Raw genomic sequence first — 22,993 nt, forward strand, 5'->3', positions numbered from 1 at the left:
ATGTATAAGATAGAGAAAAGCTGATGCAGAGAATACTGGCTTGATTCTGAGCAGCTGAATTCTATGTTCACATTATTTTTTCATTTCCTTATTTGCAAGAGGAAGAATTTATAGCCCTTCATATTTCACAAGGATATCAATAATATAAGATGCTACCATCTGCTTATCTATGAATAATTGGCCTATTATACAAATTATTTCTCACCTTCCCTATACTCCAACAAGTAGGTATCATACTTCCCATTTTACAGTTGAAAAACCAGTCTCAGAGAGGTTGAGTTACTTGCCCAAGACTGCAGAGCTGAAATTTAAAGCGTTTTGTAATCTCAAAAACTCTGGTCCCTGTGCCATAATGCCTCAGACTATTAACAGATTGGGTTCATTAAAATACCTATCATATATAAGATATTAAATCATAAATATGAATTTTTAATAACAAATATTATTTTATTAAATTTTTAATAAACTACGTACAATTTAGAAATATTTCCCATATGTACCATTCCTGTATATGCTTCCCTTTGGCATAACTTGATCTCAATTTTTTGAATAATGGAGAAGAAAGATAAAAGGAAAATAAGATAACCAACCACATTGTATGCAAGGTATGAGAATTACCATTCTGGGTCTAATTTTTTGCCAGTTAATACATATATTAAACCCAATGAACTACTAGTAACTACCTATTCTCACAGTACTTCTTTGTCTCTCAAAATTAAAAATTACAAATGGCTTAAGGTTTTCCCGAATCAGGAAACTCTAATCTCTGATTAGAACGTCTACATGTCACTATTTCTCTGAGTTTGAAAGGCAATTGGTCTGAACAGAAGCATCAAAATTTGCTCTCAGGAGAGTCTATGGATTAATTTTATTGTGAGCTCCCCTTACTAAGATTTTTCAGATAGCCAAGTCATCTACCAAGACACTGTCTGAAGAAGTCTAGATATTTAACAAAAAGAAACTGCTGCCAGATCATCTTTATTTTCCTTAACAATACACACACAAGAGCACAAAATTCACTTATAATATCACCATTATTTTACAAGTATAAATAATGCTCAGAATTCAAGTACAGTCAAGTGCAGAGATATTTCCTATATGTTAATATGTAAACATAAGCTAATTATATACATCATGTGCCTTTGGCCCAGCTGCAAAATAAGAAACATCAAAAAGAAACACTGCACTTGACTGTTCAGTTGCATTCTTACTGAGAATTCGTACCAATGCCTATATAGTTATTTGTAACTTTCATACCACTTAATGTAAATGCCTAAACAGACATTTCCCCTCCTGGAAAATATCTCAAGAATTAAAATTTTATCCATTTTTGATAATGAATTCTTTAAAATCTTAATTGGGTTTCATTCCTTAAAACGAACACTATTAGAACTTACTCATAACCAAAGTTCTTCCTATGTCAAAATGGGTATTATTTACAGGTCACACATAGAGAAAACAAGAATGCTATGTTTGTTTACTTTTAGAATGGAAGAAAACATCTAAAAGCTGGCTAAACAGTGTGGGTCTTTGTACACTCCAAAGGATCTTCCTTTACTGATATCCCTTGCCTTTAATTTAATACCCAGTAGCTACAATTCTGACATATTGAAATAGCTAAGTAATCTGAATTCAAATGATATCAAGCACATCCTTAGAGGGGAAAAAAAGAAAGCAGCACCTAAAAAGCAACAACTGACATCAACAAGTCGACAAATGTCCAGTGGAAGGCACGTGGAAGCATTTACTGCACTGCCATCAAAGATTCTCCACTGAGTTCAGGATTCGGAATAGAATCCACTCTGGGAACTGTTGATTGGGCTTCATTCACCGAGGTCTCCCCATTCTCGGTCTCTTGTCTCTCCTCCGGGTCCTCTGTGCCAGAAATTTTTTCAATCCCTTGGTTTGTCTGCTCTGTATCTGGTATTTTCTCATCTGTCTGCTCTGTACTGTTATCAAGAACATCTTGTTCTTCTAAAGATTCTGAAAAGATAAAGAGTCAAGATTTTAGGCATATCCAAATGTTAAAACTGCTAAATAAGATAAACAAAAGATAAGCACACACATACATGAACTAAGAAACAGAAGAATGGTCCAACATTATCCTTAAAATCTTTTAAAATATGTACTTAGGGGCGCCTGGGTGGCGCAGTCGGTTAAGCGTCCGACTTCAGCCAGGTCACGATCTCGCGGTCCGTGAGTTCGAGCCCCGCGTCGGGCTCTGGGCTGATGGCTCGGAGCCTGGAGCCTGTTTCTGATTCTGTGTCTCCCTCTCTCTCTGCCCCTCCCCCGTTCATGCTCTGTCTCTCTCTGTCCCAAAAATAAATAAACGTTGAAAAAAAAAATTTAAAAAAAATAAAATAAAATATGTACTTAACTCCTTGTAGCATACCCATATATGAGTTGGTATGAATGAAGGATGAAAAAAAACAATTTAGGGAAAACAAATGCATAAACACACTTTTACCCAAAGCCCTATATTTTCCTAAAATTTAGCAACTTTCACAATATTCAGGAAATTTCCTAAAGATGTATTTGAAAGTTAAATGTCCAAATAAAGCAAACTAAGTTCCAACAGATTTATGTGCCATAAGAAAACAGTACAGCAAATGAGGCCAATGTATTAACTCCCAGATCATGTTTCCTGAAAGAACTATGTCCCTGGCACCCAGGCAACCCTGTAAACAATAAATATGTGTGTGTGTGTGTGTGTGTGTGTGTGTGTGTGTGTGTGTAGGCTGTGCTATTCCCCACACTGATTTGCATCTCTATTATCCAAAGACTGGGGTGATCTGGATCTACCTTCTCCCATGAAAAGTCTCCCTTCAACCCTCTGCAAGACAAGTTCTCAGGATTTAAACCTCTGGGTCAGAATATGCTATATACCTAGAATACTAAGAGAAGGGAAGGGTCTTTGGCCCCTGTCGCCATAGTAGAAGCTAAGGGAGGGTCTTGGTTCCTACCTGAAAATTTACTCCCTTTAAACTCTCTTTTGAGTTTCATTAAACTCAAATCCCTAATAATTATTATTATTATTTTATTCAATAAAGTCCCTTTAATTCTTTAAAGTTTAAAAAATTAAATGCCAGTGGGGAGGGGAAGATGTCAGAAGCAGAAAGCTTTGGGCCTCTTATTTTCCAAGTCAAAAATAAAAACCTAGCTTTTGTTTTTGTAATAGATAGTAACAAATATCCTTGCTAGGAGAAATATCGTTAAATCACATCAGCTAAACAAATAAGCAGATTTTATTATGCTCATACAAGATCCCTAACGATACACTACAAATGTTATTAATTCAAAAAATCGGAGGAAAATCCAGTTTACGTTAGTAAAAAGTTCAAGTTTAGTTCCTTTACAGTACAGGTCAGAGTCTTGCTAAATAAATAAAATTAGTTAATAGTTTTGCAAAGAAATTATGTGCTGTATGCACACAGAAAGGTGGAGGTCTTACAAAGTCGTGGTTTACCATTATCAGTTTTAATAAATACAAATTATCTATATTTCACATATATAGTAATTATGTAATTACATATATAGTAATTCACATAAAGTAATTATGTCTTTAAACATATCTTGGACTATAGTTTACAGAATTAGTTATAACCTCCTTCCCTCTTTCATATATAGAATGAAAGGCCAAAATTCCACAGTTGGGAACATCCAAGTTAATGAGGTTTTACTGTATGAAAATTCACATGATCCCCAAAAGTAGTGAGTAATGTTCACAAATCCTATTTATGTCAACTGTCACAAAAATGCTATTCTCATCTTAAAAGGAACTGAAAATGACATTGCTGTACCACTTGGAATCTTCCAAAACTCAAGGTAGAAAGGCAGTAGATTGTTTGAGTTTTGTTATATGAATGTTCCAGTGCATAAAGGAAAAGCAGAAAGTACATATGAAACTCTCTAAACATGTACAGAGCATTTCTGCCACAAGGGCAAGCAAGTTCTTCAGTGGAAAACTTCAGGAGTTGCCAACCATTTGTAATTCTACCCTCTCAGAATTTATCCAGGGTAGAATTCTAAGAGTCACGGTTTTCCACAACTCTCTGGCCATTGAGAGTTCTTACTTGCCAAGAACTTTACCATTTGTTATATTTTAGAAAGCCTTCTGGAAAAAAAACCACAAAACAAAACAATAAAGCCACACAAAATGAAAAGAAAAAGCTCAGAATCCGGGACTCACCAATAAATGTGTTTAAGTGAATAGAGGCCCATGTAATTTGTCACATTGTCTGACCAACTGCCTCAGTACTGAACTTAAACAGAAGTACTCAAGTTGATTGTTTATCATCTTAAAGCTTTGTCATGTAACTATTTTCAGAAGCAGACACATCATTGGTCAAATCCAATTTAATTTAAAAATTCTGGGGTCTTAAAGCAGATAACACAAAAAGAAGTACTACAATACTTAAATTTGTAAATGTCTATTAAGATAAATTCTAAGAAATACCATGGGCTATCATAATTAGAAAATGACATCGGGGCGCCTGGGTGGCTCAGTCAGTTAAGCAACCGACTTCAGCTCAGGTGATGATCTCGCAGTTTGTGAGTTCAAGCCCCGTGTCGGGCTCTGTGCTGACAACTCAGAGCCTGGAGCCTACTTCAGATTCTGTGTCTCCCACTCTCTCTACCCCTCCCCTGCTCACGCTCTGTGTCTCTCTGTCTTTCAAAAATAAATAAATATTAAAGAAAAAAAATTTTTAATTAAAAAAAAAAGAAAATGACATCATACACAAAGTTTGCTTGTCAATACTGTATCATATTGCAAAGAATACACAGAATACTAAAAATTGGTGAAATTATGGGTAGGGCTTGAAAATACTCAAAAAGCTATTAATGACTACTTCTCCTCTCCCAGGTTAATTTGCGGAAAAGTCATTTTAAGACTAGTAATACTACAGAAAAACTAGTATGTGTCATGATGCCTATATTGCAGACATAAGTCTAAATGACATAAATATTCGATTTTTAGGTGCCAATGCCATTTTGTGAAAAGTCATCCAAATAAGATTTAAGTGAATTAGGTGTACAAGATTAACAGAGAATTACGTGTTTAATAACTAAACCACAGGGCTTTATAATAAGATCATTAAATGTATTCTAAATTTACTTTATTTCTATGGGAGAATATCATTTGCCTATTCTAATAAAAACAGCAAATTTTTTCTGCAAAGTTGTAGTTTAAAACAGCTTGGTGGTAAAAAATACATTACAAAAGATGTCAACATCTGGGCAGAAAATACTAAAACAGAAACCAGCCTTTGTGCTTACACTAATTAAACAGGCCTCTTCTCCCCTGTGCAAAACCAATTTAACACCAAAATTAAAACAAAGTTACCTGAATGACCTATGTAAGACAATTTTAAAAATCAGTTTTGGCAAGCATAATGTTAAGAAACCAACATATCACAATCATAAAACAAAAATGACCCATGGAATTTGTTCCTTCCCCCATTCCTACCCCCTGCCCCACTCTCACCTCAGTATCTTTGAGAGAAAAGCTTTCTCTACCAAATTGTAACAATTGGCTTCCAGTTGGTTTGGGCAAAGCCTCAACTCAGCTAGATAACTCAAACTCATAAAACTGAGTATAACTGTATAACAAATACCACTGCCTCATCTATAAACCATGCACATGCAAAAACATGTAAGAACATCACCTTACTTTTAGGTTTTTATTCTAGCTCTTGAAAGAATAATTTTCTAAGAAAACTAAAGAATAGTCTAGCAAAACAAATTCATGTATTCCCTTTAGAAATATATAATTTCCACAGGGAAAAAACCCCCACGATTCTATTTAGTTTATGCCTTTGAAAACCCTTCATATTTTAGTGGATTCATTTAGATTCTTACTTTTTATTCCTTTTACAATAACAAAAATTTGTCTTGCTAATGCATCAAACTTTTGCCTTGCCCACACATCAGTACCCACTATATGTGTAAAACTTACCCAAAGGAGAATTTGTTCAAATAGAATGAACAGTTTGTCTTTGAACTAACTCATAGGTTTTAAGCAAAGCAGTTTTTACAAGATTTTTCTGCCTTGAGGAAAATGGTCAACTTATATTAAGGAACAAAGACATGAATCTCATCTCATCTCAAAACTTAACCCAATAGTTCAATGAATAAAATTCAATTAAATAAAAACCACCTATGAGAAAATAACTCATAATGAGCAATAGAATATTGTTTAACAATAGTACTGTTATTTAGCATTGGTAAAAAAAAAAAATCCATTAGATGAGTAAGAAATGTCATTATTAGGCAACAATGTAAAACTATTAGGTGAAAGCGTTTTAGAAAAGAGAATCAGAAGGGCATAAGATCTCTGTGTCTAAAACAAACATGCAAAAACATCCTATAGGCAAATATACACCTTGAGGAAGTTGTACATAATTAAATATCAACAAAGGTACAAGCTTTTTGGATCTGATAAATACACAGAATTCAACAAAGTTTACATTATCAAATAGTTCAATTTCCTAGAGCCTCACAACAAACAACACTAAAAATAGAATTTTCTCTAGTTTAACATACCTAACAGTAACAGTATATTGCTTAAAAGAAAAAAGCAGAAATCAATTACCAAAATAAATTTCACCTTAAATGAATTTTACTATTTTTGATAATATTGATTAAAGGCCATGAGTTTTATTATTAGCAAGTTATTTCCAATTAAGCAAAAGCTATTTTTTATTAAAATAATTACATATGAGCTAGACAAATACAACAGAGCAATTAGAACAACATTAACATTTTTCAAACATGCTAACCTAAAATCACTGTACTGGTACACTAACAATACAGAAATCTCTTTTTCTAATTATTATCATAGTTAACAAAAAAGAACGCCACACATCAAGTATTCTGGAAAGCACATTTTAACAAAGCAAAACTGATAAACCACTTTAATGTGGATTAGCGGAGATTCAGGTATTATTGCACCACTCATTTAGCCATAAAAGAAACCCAGTAACCTAAAAGTACTTCATTACTTTGGCATACCACATCTAGTATGCTCCTAGATAAAAAGAAAATCCATAGTCCTAACTTCTTGTGTTTCTTCAATATTCTATTACCAAAGCATCTGGACACACAATTCTAGAAAAAAAATTCCAGGAATCCAAATAAGTAATTAACGGGAGAAATTTCTTCCAGGTCTCCTTCTTTGATGAAAACTTTCCAACATTTCATATGTTGTTCTAAAGAGTGATCCAAAAATTTTTCAAAAACCTTGTGTCTCATCCTAAATGCAAAATCTTCCAGTAGCAGAATCAAGACAAAACTTAATTTCAAAGTCTTATATCATAGATTGAAAAAAAAAAAAAAAGGCTGCTTCTAATGATTCAAGATTATTCATATAAATGGTTATAGAATATTTGTTGAAAGAAAAATCCAGATGGAAAAAAGTTACCTTTTAGTTCCATCTGTGAATTCAATCACCTAATCTCTGCAGTTTCTATAATTACTAAGGAGCTACTTCACTACTTTTAAAAAATACGAAAATAAAAGCAGGAAAGATTTTTTTTTTTCTTTTGGACCTCAAGTTTTTACATCAAGAATGTGGAAATCAGACATATAAGCCCTCCATTATACTGGCTCTTGGCACCAAAAGTAAACGATTGAGATGATATGGCCTTACTGTTCAATTTAGACTTAAGGGTATGCCGCCAGCATTCACAACAAATGCAGCTTCATCTTTCATCAGAATACTTCCTAGTCGTCTACTAAAGAACTGCAGCTTGGAAATGATAACTGTGTATCACAGTGCTGAGACAGAGTCTTGGAGAAAAGTTTCAATCTTCTGGAAAGCCAAAGAAGTAAAAAATTCTCATAGCCATTTCAATGAATCCAAAGAGAAGTATGAAAAAGTTACTCCTCCAAAGATCGTCTCAACCAAATGGAATTGTTGCTTCAGTTTCCAGCACTACACAGCTGTCAGACCTTGCCTCAAGTTTTGTCTTCACCTATAAACATTACCTTATTAGGGCTGAGTCTGAGCCAGTTAGACTTCGTTCTGGAGATTTCAGATAGAAAATGAGACATCTGGGGTATTGCTCCTCCTAGATTTGATGAGAAGGAAAGGTATAGCTGGGTGTTGTTTGCTAACTATCCATCTCAACCCTGGGAGAAGATATAAAGCATGGGACTCATCAAGATTTTTATTTTGTTGGCTGTTTTTCCTTTTGTTTCTTTGTGTGTGTGTGTGTGTGTGTGTGTCCCAACTATTGGCTTTCAAATATTCACTTTAGCTTTCATAAGCAAGGTTACTTATTTATGGAAAGGACTTCAAATTTTCCTCTAGGCATCTTCAGTATGAAATTCCTTAGTTTTCAGTTCCAAGAGGCTGCAATAGCAAGACAGGTGATTTGCATGCAATAATCTGCTTCACAGCATGACTTAAGCAAAAGAAAAAATGTGATATGTTTGGAGTTGATACTGCAGACTTGGAGAAAGTGAATGTATTGATTCAGTGTTGAAAGTATACACACTTCTTGTCATGGCTATCTGTGTTCAAATTCATTCTGATGCATGTTAGTAAGCCAAAAGCCAAGTCCAAATCAACACACGTATTTTAGGTTCACTCTTCAAAGTTTAAAAAAAAAAAAAAAAAGATACTCAAATTTTTGTATTAACCTTCTGATATCTGAAAATTCACTGCTTTATTGTTCTCAGTTAAAGCAGTTTTTTCACTACTCAGTGTTTGTATAAAGAAGAAATCAAATATCTATAAATGAGAATTCCTAGAAATTAAAAGGATGAATACAGACTGCTAAATACACTATGTGAACTAAACTTCTAATATGGATTTTTTTCTACATCAGGCATAGCACCAAAATATCATGGCCTGTGCCATAATTTTAGCATCTCCATGACTAGGAGCTGCTTAACAAATAGCTCCCCACCTAATATTAACAAGAAACAGTTGGCAATTAATAGTCAGATCTTCCACCTCATCTTTTCCATTTGCTTATGAAACTTCCACAAGAAGTCCTAAAACAGAATTAAAGATGAATCCTAAAAACCAATGAATTCTGATAAATTCTGTTTCTCTTTTGCAAAAGGTTGTTTTACATCAAAGGCATACAACAGCAATGTTAAATCTTGTGCACCTCAATAAATTGTTTCAAAGAAACACCAGTCCTATCAACATACTTATCCAAAGAATGCCAAGGATGACTTTCCAGTTCCAAAGTTTCTTGCTTCTGGTAACCTTACCAATTCCAATGGTAGGCACAAATCTATTTTATCAATGTTAACTACAAATTATAGCAGAATTTTACCCTTACAAGTAGTTGCATAATTCTTATAACATGCTTCACTTAAATAAATTGAAAAAATGATTCCATGAAAGTATCACTAGTCAAATCTCCCAACAGTTCCTAGATGTCACTCCATAAACAATGTTTACCCAGCTGTGGGTGGATGCTGCTTAACACAGGGTAACCTACATTTTAAAACTGAAACACATCATACCAATCACACAGGAGGGCTGAGTATCAGAGCAATAGCTGATATATGCATGCTGCAAAATCTGATAAATTAATCCATTCTTATCTAAAAGCATTATGCTTTTAATGTTAAATAGCAAACATTATTAAAAGATAAAACTTTTTAATTAACATATTCATACCTTCACTGGTCTGGTTCTCTGATGAAATCACACTTCCTGAGGGCAAGGGACCAACTGAACTTGAGCTTTCCACTGCCTGCCTCTTCTCAAAACTAAACTCTGGAAGTCTTGGAGCCTGAGGTCTAGTTTTTCTTGCAGGATTCAAGAAAAAACAGTAGGCACATCGAAAAGCTGCAGAGAATTTTTTTAAAAAATAAACAAAACCACAAACCAAAAAAAAAAAAAAATTCAAGGACTAATCAGATCATTCTCAAGATTACTTTTGCAAATAGTCAAAGAACCCTTCAAAAGTTATTTATCCCTTGTGAAACTACATCTAGTTTTAATAATAATGCCAGGTGCTCTAACAAAAGCTAATTTTAAAGCATAATTTCTAATTATTATTAGAATTAGAATATTAATTTTAAAACAGAAAAGTCAGAGAAAGACAGATATATGTTTTCAGTCATATGAGGAATTTGAGAAACTTAACAGAAGACCATGGGAGAAGGGAAGGAGAAAAAAGTAGTTTCAACCAGAGAGGGAGGCAAATCATAAGAGACTCTTAAATACAGAGAACAAACTGAGGGTGGATGGGGGGGGGTTGAGGAATACGTAATGGGCATTGAAAAGAACACTTGTCGGGATGAGCACTGAGTGTTGTATGTAAGCAATGAGTCATGGGAATCTACTCCCGAAGCCAAGAGCACACTATGTACACTGTATGTTAGCTAACTTGACAATAAATTGTATTTTAAAAAACAATAAATAAATAATAAGTAAGTAAATAAATCAGAAAAGATGGTAAGTTACACAGCAGTTTATCTAATAGCAAAACAGTATTAATAATGATCCAAATGTATTACAGAAATTACATTTCTAGTCACTATAATCATTAGGGATTTTAAAATCCAGAACATTGCTCACGTGCCCAAGAAACTATAGTATGTCATATTTAAGAAACATAAGTAATTTAGCACAATAATTTTTAATAGTGGCTGCACATGAGAATCCTCTGAGGAGCTTAAAAAAAAAGCCTGGACCCACATCAATTAAAACAGACTCTTAGTTGGTGGGTCTTGGGCATGGTATTTTTAAAAGCTCTTCAGGGGGGCGCCTGGGTGGCGCAGTCGGTTAAGCGTCCGACTTCAGCCAGGTCACGATCTCGAGGTCCGTGAGTTCGAGCCCCGCGTCGGGCTCTGGGCTGATGGCTCAGAGCCTGGAGCCTGTTTCCGATTCTGTGTCTCCCTCTCTCTCTGCCCCTCCCCCGTTCATGCTCTGTCTCTCTCTGTCCCAAAAATAAAAAATAAACGTTGAAAAAAATAAATAAATAAAAGCTCTTCAGGTGATTCTGATGCACAATGAAGTTTGAAAAGACCTAGAAGTTGTACACTATATGAGGAAAAAACCTGCATTGTTGTTCCTGCTTTGCTCTGTGTTCTAAAATAAGGACAATATGCCTGAACAATACAAACAGCACCTAAAACAAAGTGACATTACATGGGACTTGGCATAGGATGAAATATTTAAGAGTAAAATATTTTAATCTAAACGCCCAATAATTCTTACCAATGTATTCAAATTCTTCTTTCAAAGCCATTCCATTATGAGAAAAACACTGCTGACATATAAGGGCATACCTACACCAAAAGGAAAAATGAACAGATCAGTTACAAATGCAGACAAAGCCCATGAAAATAGCCATCACAGCTAACTAATATTTTACACAGCTAAATATGCCATAACAGACTAAATGTTACTTAGTAAACAATAAACAATACCCTTTAACCATAACAGCCAAAATTTCAACCTTTCTAAAATATAATTTATACACAAAACGAAAAACAAACTAAGCAACAGTCAAATGAATATATCCTTACTAAGGTAACAAACATATTCAATAACAGAACACTTAAATTTCAGTACTTCCTAACATATATTTCTGAGGCTAACAGACCCAAAATCCATGGTCAGATTAGATTGGAAAAGATGGAACCCCTTAGTGATTCACAATGAATGTTATTAAAACTTCTGAAAAATAAATAAAATAAATAAAATAAAATAAAATAAAATAAAATAAAATAAAATAAAATAAAATAAAATAAAATAAAATAAAATAAAACTTCTGAGAAGTCTGTAGTAAAGAAATGAATTTGTTTAGTCCAGTCCAAAGGTTAACTTCCAAACATCACGATTGCTGTGTCTATCCTAGTTATACATCTTCCTCATTTCCTATTTATACATTCTCTGTTCTCTGTGTATGCACTTAACACTTGGCCCAACCAAACAACAACTTGTCTGTTTTGAATAATATACAATTATTACATTAACATTAAATTCTAGTCCTTTTATTGAAATAATATTAACCAATAACCTTGTCAAATATTCTAGTCTACTATCCTGAAGTATTTTTTAAAAGTCTATATTATGACAGTTGCTCTGCTCACATCACCCCTATCTTCCTAGACTTATTGTAAAAATCAAATAAGATAATAATTGGAAAACTATTTTGAAAACCATAGTGTCAAACATATCTAAATTGTCCTCGTTGCCATTAAAATCATTACCATCACCGACTCCCATACTGACATCTATAAAACCCCATTTCTTACAAACTACCAAGTTTTCACTATTTGTGTGCTCTTCAAGTTTAAAAGTTTCAAACAAATGATTTAATTTCTCTAAAAATAATCTTATAGTAGGGTCACAACAGTTTTTGTTCTCTCTCTATATTTTTTTTGCATTTTATCAAAACTCTTACTGAAAAACAACTGAGTATGTTCTCTTTTACAGGGGCATAAAATATTCTATTATGTTCTAAAATAAGGAAACAGGAGTCACAAAACCATAGAATGTCTAGTGTGCATGCACGCACACACACACACACACACACACACACACACCCTTTTGACCAATAAACTTCTTCATTTTCATTTACCTACCACCCTAACAAACATTACCTGTTCTGTGGACCATCACCAACTAAATATTCAACAATTCTGTCCAGAGCACCTCGCTCTCGGGGGAGAATGGGTCTTGCTAAAGGTGGACCTGGAGGATGAAGACCTAGTAAAGGAACAATAAAATTTATTTATATAGTTATTTTTACATGATACATATTTAAATATTACTCATATATTTATTTATATGTATAAAATACATTTAAAATTTAATTAACTTACCAAGTACTATCCATGCTTGTCAGAATTTTGAAAGATTTTAACAAAAATAATAGCAATTCTTATAAATCTCTTCAGAGCATTCAGGTTTTCATTAAAAATATATACTACAAAATATGTTAAATTATGTTCTATATCAAAACCGTCAACATAATCTATTAAGAAATGAAGCTACATTGGTCTCTGTACAAACTAATTTTTAAAATGCCCAGATTCTTAACATCTTATGTAATAACAAATTAGGAGACTTCCATTTGGGGCAATAATAGAGTAAAACAGGGGTCAGATTTACCTTCCACCTAAAACAACTAAAATACTATGCAAAATATATTATGAAACAGTTGTAAGGACATTAAAAATCAGGCAAGGTAGGATAAAGATTCCTGAGAGACCAAAAGCAAATAAGATGAACCTACAATTGCCCCAGCTTGTTGCCTGGAGAAAATCTCTAGGCAACAGCTCAAGGAGGGTAAATCCAGCTGAAATGTATCAGTCTCCCTAAGTTTGAGAAGATAAAGCTGGAACTCTAGGAAGACCAAGGCAGCTTGGGTTTACAGGAAGAGTACTAGAGAGAAGAAAATGCACAGAGCAAGAACACCAAAGATCTACAGAGGATCCCCGAGACTATTCAACAGAGTACTGATTGGTACATGTGTATGATGAAACTGAGGACAGAGAAAGAATTGCCCCCAAATATTAAAGGTAATAGTGTTCACATGGGCCCAAAGTATAGCACGTTCTCACCAACCAGAGTGGAAACCTTCATAACTCACAGGTCACTGGGGAAGCATTCAGAGGACCTTTGTATAGAGACATAAAAACATCCAGTGTTCAATAACATAAAACTTACAATGCCTGATATCAGATTAAAAATTATTAGACATGATGGGGCACCTGGGTGACTCAGTGGGTTAAGCATCTGACTTAGGCACAGGTCATGATCTCATGGTTTGTGAGTTCAGCCCTATGGCGGGCTCTGTGCTGACAACTCAGAGACTGGGGCCTGCTCCGGATTCTGTTTCTCCCTCTCCCCCACTCACGCGCTGTCTCGCTCAAAAACTAAGCATTAACCAAGAACCATAAAATACCTAGGAATAAACCTAACCAAAGATGTAAAAGATCTGTATGCTGAAAACTATAGAGAGCTTATGAAGGAAATTGAAGAAGACACAAAGAAATGGAAAAACATTCCATGCCCATGGATTAAAAGAATAAATAATGTTAAAATGTCAATACTACCCAAAGCAATCTACACATTCAATGCAATCCCAATCAAAATTGCGCCGGCATTCTTCTTGAAGTTAGAACAAACAATCCTAAAATTTGTATGGAACCACAAAAGACTCCAAATAGCCAAAGTAATACTGAAGAAGAAAACCACGCAGGAGGCATCACAATCCCTGACTTTAGCCTCTACTACAAAGCTGTAATCATCAAGACAGCATGGTATTGGCACAAAAACAGACACATAGACCAATGAATAGAACAGAGAACCCAGAATTGGACCCACAAACGTATGGCCAACTAATCTTTGACAAAGCAGGAAAGAGTATCCAGTGGTAAAAAAGATAGTCTCTTTAGCAAATGGTGCTGGGAGAACTGGACAGCAACATGCAGAAGAATGAAAACTAGACCACTTTCTTATACCATACACAAAAATAAACTTAAAATGGATGAAAGACCTGAATGTGAGACAGAAAACCATCAAAACCCTAGAGGAGAAAACAGGAAAAAACCTCTTTGACCTCAGCCAGAGCAATTTCTTACTCAACACATCTCCAAAGGCAAGGGAATTCAAAGCAAAAATGAACTATTGGGACCTCATCAAGATAAAAAGCTTCTGCACCGCAAAGGAAACAATCAACAAAGCTAAAAGGCAACCAATGAAATGGGAAAAGATATTTGCAAATGACATACTGGATAAAGGGCTAGTATCCAAAATCTATAAAGAACTCACCAAACTCCACACCTGAAAAACAAATAATCCAGTGAAGAAATGGGCAAAAGACATGAATAGACACTTTTCCAAAGAAGACATCCAGATAGCCAATAGACACATGAAAAGATGCTCAACGTCACTCATCATCAGGGAAATACAGATCAAAGCCACACTGAGATACCACCTCGCACCAGTCAGAGTGGCTAAAATGAACATATCAGGAGACTATAGATGCTGGCCAGGATGTGGAGAAACAGGAACCCTCTTGCACTGGTGGTGGGAATGTAAACTGGTGCAGCTTCTCCGGAAAAGTGTGGAAGTTCCTCAAAAAATTAAAAATAGAACTACCCTATGACCCAGCAATAGCATTGCTAGGATTACCCAAGGGATACAGGAGTGCTGATGCACAGGGGCACTTGTACCCCAATGTTTACAGCAGCACTTTCAACAATAGCCAAATTATGGAAAGAGCCTAAAAGTCCATCAACTGATGAATGGATAAAGATATGGTTTATATATACAATGGAATACTACTTGACAATGAGAAAGAATGAAATCCTGCCATCTGTGGCAACGTGGATGGAACTGAAAGGTATCATGCTAAGTGAAATAAGTCAGTCAGAGAAAGACAGATAGCATATGTTTTCACTCACATGTGGATCTTGAGAAACTTAACAGAAGACCATGGGGAAAGGGAAGGGGGGAAAAAAAACAGTTACAGAGAGGGAGGGAGGCAAACCATAAGAGACGCTTAAATACAGAGAACAAACTGAGGGTTGATGGGGGAGAGGGAAAAATGGGGGATGGGCATTGACCCATACATTTAATTAAGTTAAAAAAAAAGCATTAAAAATTATTAGACATGCAAATAAGCAGGAAAATACAACCCATAATGAGAAAAATAACCAAAAATGACCTAGAAATGACAGTTTATAGAATTAGTAGACAAATACACATTATTTTAAAGCTTTGTATTTTGTTGGTTTTTTTTACATGTATTTATTTTTCAGAGACAGACAGAGCATGAGCGGGGGAGGGGCACAGACAGAGAGGGAGACACAGAGTTCAAAGCAGGGTCCTGACCCTGAGCTGTCAGCACAGAGCCCGACACAGGGCTCCATGAGATCATGACCTGAGCTGAAGTTGGACGCTTAACTGACTGAGCCACTCAGGCGCCTCAGTAGACAAATATATGGTTATTATGACTCTATTCTATATGCTTGAGAATCTACAGGAAAGATTCAATGTGTTAGTAAAGAAATGGAAAAATTGAAAAGACCTAAACTGAACTTCTACAGATGAAAACTATAATGTCTAGGATGAAAAATCTGCTGATGGGATAAATAGCACTTTGGACATTACAGGGAAAAGAAAAAGTAAATTTGAAGATATAGCAATAGAAACCATACAAAATGAAACACAAAGAAAAGCCTATAATTTTTTTTAAGTAAATCATCAGCAAGCTGCATAATATGCATATAATTGGAGTCCATAAGAAAGGACAGAGAAAACAGTACTGCAAAAAAAAAAAAAAATTTTCCAAATTTGATGAAAGCTATAAACCCACAAATCCAAGAATATTAACAAACCCTAAGCACAAGAAATAATTTTGCACCAAGGCACAGATCATCAAATTGCTTAAGGCCAGTAATAAGGAGAAAACCTTTGGGGTGCCTGGGTGGCGCAGTCGGTTAAGCGTCTGACTTCAGCCAGGTCACGATCTCGCGGTCCGTGAGTTCGAGCCCTGTGTCGGGCTCTGGGCTGATGGCTCAGAGCCTGGAGCCTGTTTCCGATTCTGTCTCCCTCTCTCTCTGCCCCTCCCCCGTTCATGCTCTGTCTCTCTCTGTCCCCAAAAAAATAAATAAACGTTGAAAAAAAAAAATTTTTTTTTTAAAAATGAGAAAATCTTAAACACTGTCATAAAAAGGTGCATTACATACAGAGAAACAGAGATAAGAATGACAGATTTCTCATCAGAAAATAAGCAAGCCAAAAGATAGTAAAACAATATTTTTAAACAAAAACTATCAATTAGAATTCCGTATTAGCAAAAACATCTTTTAAAAATGAAGGCAAAATGAAAACTTTTTCAAACATACAAAACTGAAAGAATTCATCATTTGCAGAACTGCACTGTAAACATGTTAAAAGAAGTCCTCAGGCAGAAGGAAAATGACGTCAGACAGAAAGTGGGATCTATACAAAGGAAAGAAAAATAACTAAAATGGTTACCATGCGGGTAAATATACAAAACTTTCATTATTTAAATCCCTTTAAAATACAATTGATAGCTTAAAGGAAAAATAACTTTTTGTGTGTGTGGTTTACAACATATCTAGAAGTAAAATGTATGGCAATAATAGCACAAAGTCCAGGAAAGGAGAAACCTAAGTATACTGTTGTTAGAATCTCAAATTACTTGTGAACTGGTATTATATCACTTGAAGGTGAACTGTAAGTTAAAGTATATACATATAAGATATATGTAAACCCCAAAACACCCACTAAAAATAATGTGAAAAAGGGGTGCCTGGGTGGCTCAGTCGGTTAAGCGTCCGACTTCAGCTCAGGTCATGATCTCACAGTTTGTGAGTTCAAGCCCGCGTCAGACTCTGTGCTGGCAGCTCAGAACCTGGAGCCTGCTTCAGATTCTGTGTCTCCCTCTCTCTCTGCCCCTCCCCTGCTCACACTCTGTCTCTCTCTCCTTCAAAAATGAATAAACATTGGAGTGCCTGGGTGGCTCAGTCGGTTGAGTGTCTGACTTTGGCTCAGGATCTCACAGTTCAGTTCATAAGTTCGAGCCCCGCGTCGGGTTCTGTGCTGACAGCTCAGAGCCTGGAACCTGCTTCAGATTCTGTGTCTCCCTCTCTCTCTGCCCCTAACCCACTCTCATTCTGTCTCTGTCTCTCTCAAAAATAAATAAACATTAAAAAAAAATTTTTTTAATAAAATACAAAGACACAAATAGTTTAAAAATAAATAACAGAAACAATATATATAAATTTCCTAACACTAATCAAAAGAAATCTGGAGTAGCTATATTAATATCATTATCAGGGATAAAAAAGGGTAATTTATGATGACAAAGGAGTCAATTTATCAAGAGAACACAATAATCCTAAACATACATATGCATCATAATGTGCTTCAAAACACATGAAGCAAAAACTAACAGAAGTACAAAAAGAAACAGACAAGTATATATTTGGTATATATGTAATCTATATACGTATACATAATAGTATATATAATATATATACACAATAACATATAAAATATATGTATAACAGTATATACAACATATATACACAATATATATAATGTGTATATATGTATATAATAGTATTTACTTATTTATACACACAAAACAATGTGGTTGGAGATTGCAACAGCTTTCTCTCAATAACTGACAGAATAAACACAGAAATCGGTAATGACATAAAAGACTTGAACACCACTATCTGCTACCAACTTGACCTGACATTTATAGCCACTCTATTCAACAGAAACAGAATATGTATTCAAGTGAATATAAAACATTTACCAAGACAGATGATATTCTGAGACATAAAACAAGTTTCAGTACACTTAAGAAGATTCAAATACAAAGTATGTTTTCTGAACACAATAGAATTAAATTTCAAATCACCAACAGAAAGACATCAAGGAAATCTCCAAATAACAAATCTCTAAATAACATACATTTAAATAACCGAGGGTTCAAAGAAAAATCAAAATGGAATTTTGAATTGAATGAAAATGAAAAAACAACATATCAAATTTATGATATGCAGCTAAAGCAGTACTTAGAGGATAATTTATAACACTAAACATCTATGAAAGAGGGTAAATCTAAAATTCATGAACTCAGCTTCCACCTTAAAAAACTAAAAGAGAAGAGCAAATGAAACCCAAGATAAACAGAATAAAGGAATAAAGAGTAAATAATAAAATAGAAAATATAAAAATAATTGAGAAAATCTGGTTGTTTTGAGAAGATCAAAACTGATAAACCTCAAGCCAGACTAATCAGAGAAAAAAAAAAAGGTAAGATAAAAAATACTATCATCAGGAATGAAAGAAGTGGCATAAATCTAAATTATAAAGATATCAAAAGGATAATAAGAGTATAATGAATAGCTTTATCCCAATAAATTCAAAAGTTAAGTGAAATAGACAAATCCTTTGAAAGACCACCAAACTACCACAGCTTACTCAACAAGAAACCGGTAACTATTCAGCATGCTAAAATTTTATTAAGAACTTTTATATCTATGTTCCTAAGGGATATTAGTCTGTAGATTTTTTTTCAACTGAATTTTTAGTTTGAAAACAAAAACAAAAAACCCTTCCACAAAGAAAACACTGGAGTCAGATGCTTCAACCTGTCAATTCTACCAAACATTTGAGGAAAAAATAATATAAACTCTCCACAAAATTGTCTGTGAAATTGAAGATGAGAGAATACTTTCTCATACTTTTGATAGCAAAATCAGACAAAGACATTATACGAAAAAAAAATACTGTTGACCAATATCCCTAAGGAAAATTAATGCAAACATTTTTAACAAATTTTAAGCAAATCAAACCCAACACTATATATAAAAAATAAAACACCATGACTAAGTCGGATTTATCCCAGGGAAGCAAGATAGTCTAATATTTAAAAATCAATGTATTTCACTGTATGAACAGACATTAAATAAACTAAAACCCCATTATTAGCATCTCAAGAGATGCAGAAAAAAAAATGATAAAATCCATTATCCATTATTGATAAAAGTCTTCAGCTACCTAGAAATAGAAGGGTACTTCCTCAACCTGATGAAAGTTATCCATATATAACAAAACAATAACAACAACAACAGAAAAAACCCTACAGTTAACATAATGCTGACTGGTGAAAAAGTAACTTCTTTCCTCCTAAGATCAGCAATAAGGCAAGAATGTCTGCTTTTGCAATTTCTTTTTTTTTTTTTTTTTTTAATATTTTAAGCAATCTCTATACCCAACATGGGGCTTGAACTCACAACCTCAAGATCAAGAGTCACATACGCCACCAACTGTACCAGCCAGGCGCCCCTGCTTTTGACACTTCTACTTAATATTGTACTAAAGGTTCTAGCTAGTGCAATAAGGTAAGAGTAAGTAACAAAAGGAATCCAGATTAGAAAAGAAGTAGAAATTACCGTTATTCACAGACAATGTAAGAGTCTATGTAGAAAATACTATAGAATCTATTTAAAAACTAATAAAACTAATAAGTTTAACAAGATTACAGGATACAAGACCAAAATACAAAAATTAATTGCATTTATATATATATATATATATATGTATGTATATATATTAGCAATGAACAACTAGAGATACCAAAACAAAGCCATTTACATTAGGATCAAAAGTTGGAAACAATTACATACACATTTAACCAAAAAAACATACAAAACCTACATACTAAACACTACAAATCATTGCTGAGAAAAACTGAAGATCTAAACAAAGAGAGAGACATACTGTGTTCATGTAATAAACTAGGCAATATCAGAAGAGACAAATGGAGAATAGAGAGTAAAAGAATAACCTAGTTTTGGGGGGGGCTTTTTCGTTATTTTTATTTTTATTTGAGAGAGAGCACACGCAAGCAGGGTACAGATGCAGGGAGAGAATCTTAAGTAGGCTCCATGCTCAGCACAGAGCCTGATGTGGAGCTCAATCCCACGACACTGGGATCATGACCTGAGCCAAAATCAAGAGTCGGATGCTCAACCAACTAAGCCACCTAGGTGCCCCAATGACCTAGTTTTAATTAGTGATTTACATCACATAAACACATCAACAACAAAAATGAAGAGCTATGAACTGTAACTCCACAAACTTTGAAAACTGAAAGAGAACTGTTTGTAGGAGATACTCTGAACTGAGAGACAACACAGAAGGCAGCACTAAGAAGAAAGTGAGAGAATAAAATAAGTGATGTTTGCCTTTGTAAAGCAAGGCAGGATGAACACAAAAATAAGATGGGCAGCAATGAAGGTTTACATGAAGACCTCACAGAAGACTGCAACAAAATGAGACGTTGCTGGAATAAGCCTTGCAATACAAGGATACAAGGTTTTCAAAATGATTCTGACAAAAACCAAAGTTTAAGAGTAACAATACTATATTAATGTTTTAAAGGATAATAAAAGAGATTTGCTTTGTAAATCACCACAAACCTAAAGGCTGTTGCCATCTAAAAAAGGGCAAATGATGTCAAAATTGTAGCAATTAACAAATGAAATTTAAGTTGTAGAATAAGTTCTTAATATAACAAATCAAGAACATTTTTTCAGATTTCATCAGATATTAGTTTACTTGTATTAACATTCAATTGTTATCATCAAAAAGTAAACCTGGGGGCGCCTGGGTGGCACAGTCGGTTAAGCGTCCGACTTCAGCCAGGTCACGATCTCGCGGTCCGTGAGTTCGAGCCCCGCATCAGGCTCTGGGCTGATGGCTCAGAGCCTGGAGCCTGTTTCCGATTCTGTGTCTCCCTCTCTCTCTGCCCCTCCCCTGTTCATGCTCTGTCTCTCTCTGTCCCAAAAATAAATAAAAACGTTGAAAAAAAAAATTAAAAAAAAAAAAAGTAAACCTGGATGCAAACACTTAGATAATGCACACTCATTATCAAGTTTTCAACTAGAATAAGTATGCCAAATTATATCTTGAAAGCCTTCAAGTCAAATTACCTTTTGCTGGAATATTTTACTTCTACATGTTTAAAATGAAAATGTCCATAAAGGAATCTGGATACATAAAACAACAGATTTCATAAGAAATATCTTAAATGCTGTGCATACTGATGACTTTTAAAATAACACATCTTCACATTTATGCTGTTACGGATAACGGTAATTAATACAAACATCAAAAGCAATCATTGTAGGAATACTGGTCATTTTTACACAGCCTGGCAAATTATCAAGTACCTGCTGGTTATTAATTTTCAAACATATGGGAGCCCTGTGGTAATACACATTAGATTGATTCTCTTCCACAAATATGGCATAATGAAAAAATGAATTATTAACCTTCTCTATAAGAAATCATTTAACTCATTCATATTTTTGGCAATGTACAACTTAAATACTCTTCTACATGGAAAACAAATCAAGAACATTAGTAAAATATGCTTTATTTACATGATCGTGAAATTTAGGCCATTTCCCCTCTATAACCTTATTCTTATACATGCAATACAGTTTTTATTACTTTATACAGGTTTCTCCCTCTCTCTCTCTCTCAAAATAAATAAATACACTTATTTCCTTAAAACTAATTAGATACACAAATGTATGTAATTCATGCATTCTCAGACAAGAAAAAGTTCTTTCATAACTTTTCAGTAACTAAGAACTTTACAAATCATGTGTATTTCAAATCAATCAGATAATAACAGAAAGATAAATAATTTTCAATCAACTTAATTTTTCTAAATTTCACAAAATACATGGCTGCCTTAAGTGACATTATATGTCAAATTTGAAAGTATTTTTTCAGTAACTAAAGTTATGACTTATATACATTTAATTTGCAGCCAGCTTTCTTAATTTGTTTATAAATTAACAGTTTTCTAAAATCTTATGCTTTTTTTTTTTTAACGCAAAGCAGGAAAAAACTCTACTGTCATAGCAACATTTAGATTGCTTTTATTATATAAGTGCCCTGTATACTTGATATCAACTACTCACTAGCCTCAAAATCATTATAAATTATAGGTTAGTAATTACTCATGAAATAACAAAATCATCTAAATTAGAATTAAATATCCTAAAATAAGATAAATAGGGGCCCTGGGTAGCTCACTCAGTTAAACGTCCAACTCCTGATTTCAGCTCAGGTCATGATCTCACGGTTTAGACTGAGCCCCAAATCCAGCTCTGTGCTGACAACATGGAGACTGCTTGAGATCCTCTCCCTCCCTCTCTCTGCCCTGTGTGTGTATGCGCTCTCTCTCTCTCTCTCTCTCTCTCTCTCTCTCTCTCTCTCAAAATAAATAAACTTTAATAAATAAATAAAGACAAGATAAATCATTTACTACCATATTCAAGAATCTGACACGGAAATTTATATAAAATAATGTGATCTCCTGAAGCAGTAGATTTCCATGTACCATCACATTCCAAAAGAAATAATAATCAGGGTAATATAATCTATTACACTTCAAAAATGGTGTCTTCCCCTAGAGCTCTACCACACTGAACAAAGAAAATC

General features: G+C 34.2%; 1 protein-coding gene across 4 annotated transcripts in view; it reads right to left on the bottom strand.

The window, feature by feature from the left end:
* Positions 1-946: 946 nt before the first annotated feature.
* The window catches only part of LNPK (lunapark, ER junction formation factor), a 75,615-nt gene continuing 53,568 nt past the window's right edge, over positions 947-22,993 (bottom strand). For 3 of the 4 annotated variants that reach the window (XM_040475450.1, XM_040475452.1, XM_040475449.1), the window contains exons 10-13: positions 12,580-12,685; positions 11,189-11,259; positions 9,641-9,811; positions 947-1,983 (exon numbers count right to left, since the gene is read on the bottom strand). In XM_040475450.1, coding sequence (XP_040331384.1) covers positions 1,745-1,983; positions 9,641-9,811; positions 11,189-11,259; positions 12,580-12,685 — 587 coding nt within the window. In that variant the 3' untranslated portion in view covers positions 947-1,744. Of the gene's footprint in view, positions 1,984-7,986; positions 8,070-9,640; positions 9,812-11,188; positions 11,260-12,579; positions 12,686-22,993 lie in introns of all 4 variants that reach the window. The other variant, XM_040475451.1, reaches the window with a different exon arrangement.

The sequence above is a fragment of the Herpailurus yagouaroundi genome, unplaced genomic scaffold, assembly GCF_014898765.1.
Source record: "Herpailurus yagouaroundi ecotype Mexico unplaced genomic scaffold, PumYag 140, whole genome shotgun sequence".
In the NCBI taxonomy this organism is placed as follows: domain Eukaryota; kingdom Metazoa; phylum Chordata; class Mammalia; order Carnivora; family Felidae; genus Herpailurus; species Herpailurus yagouaroundi.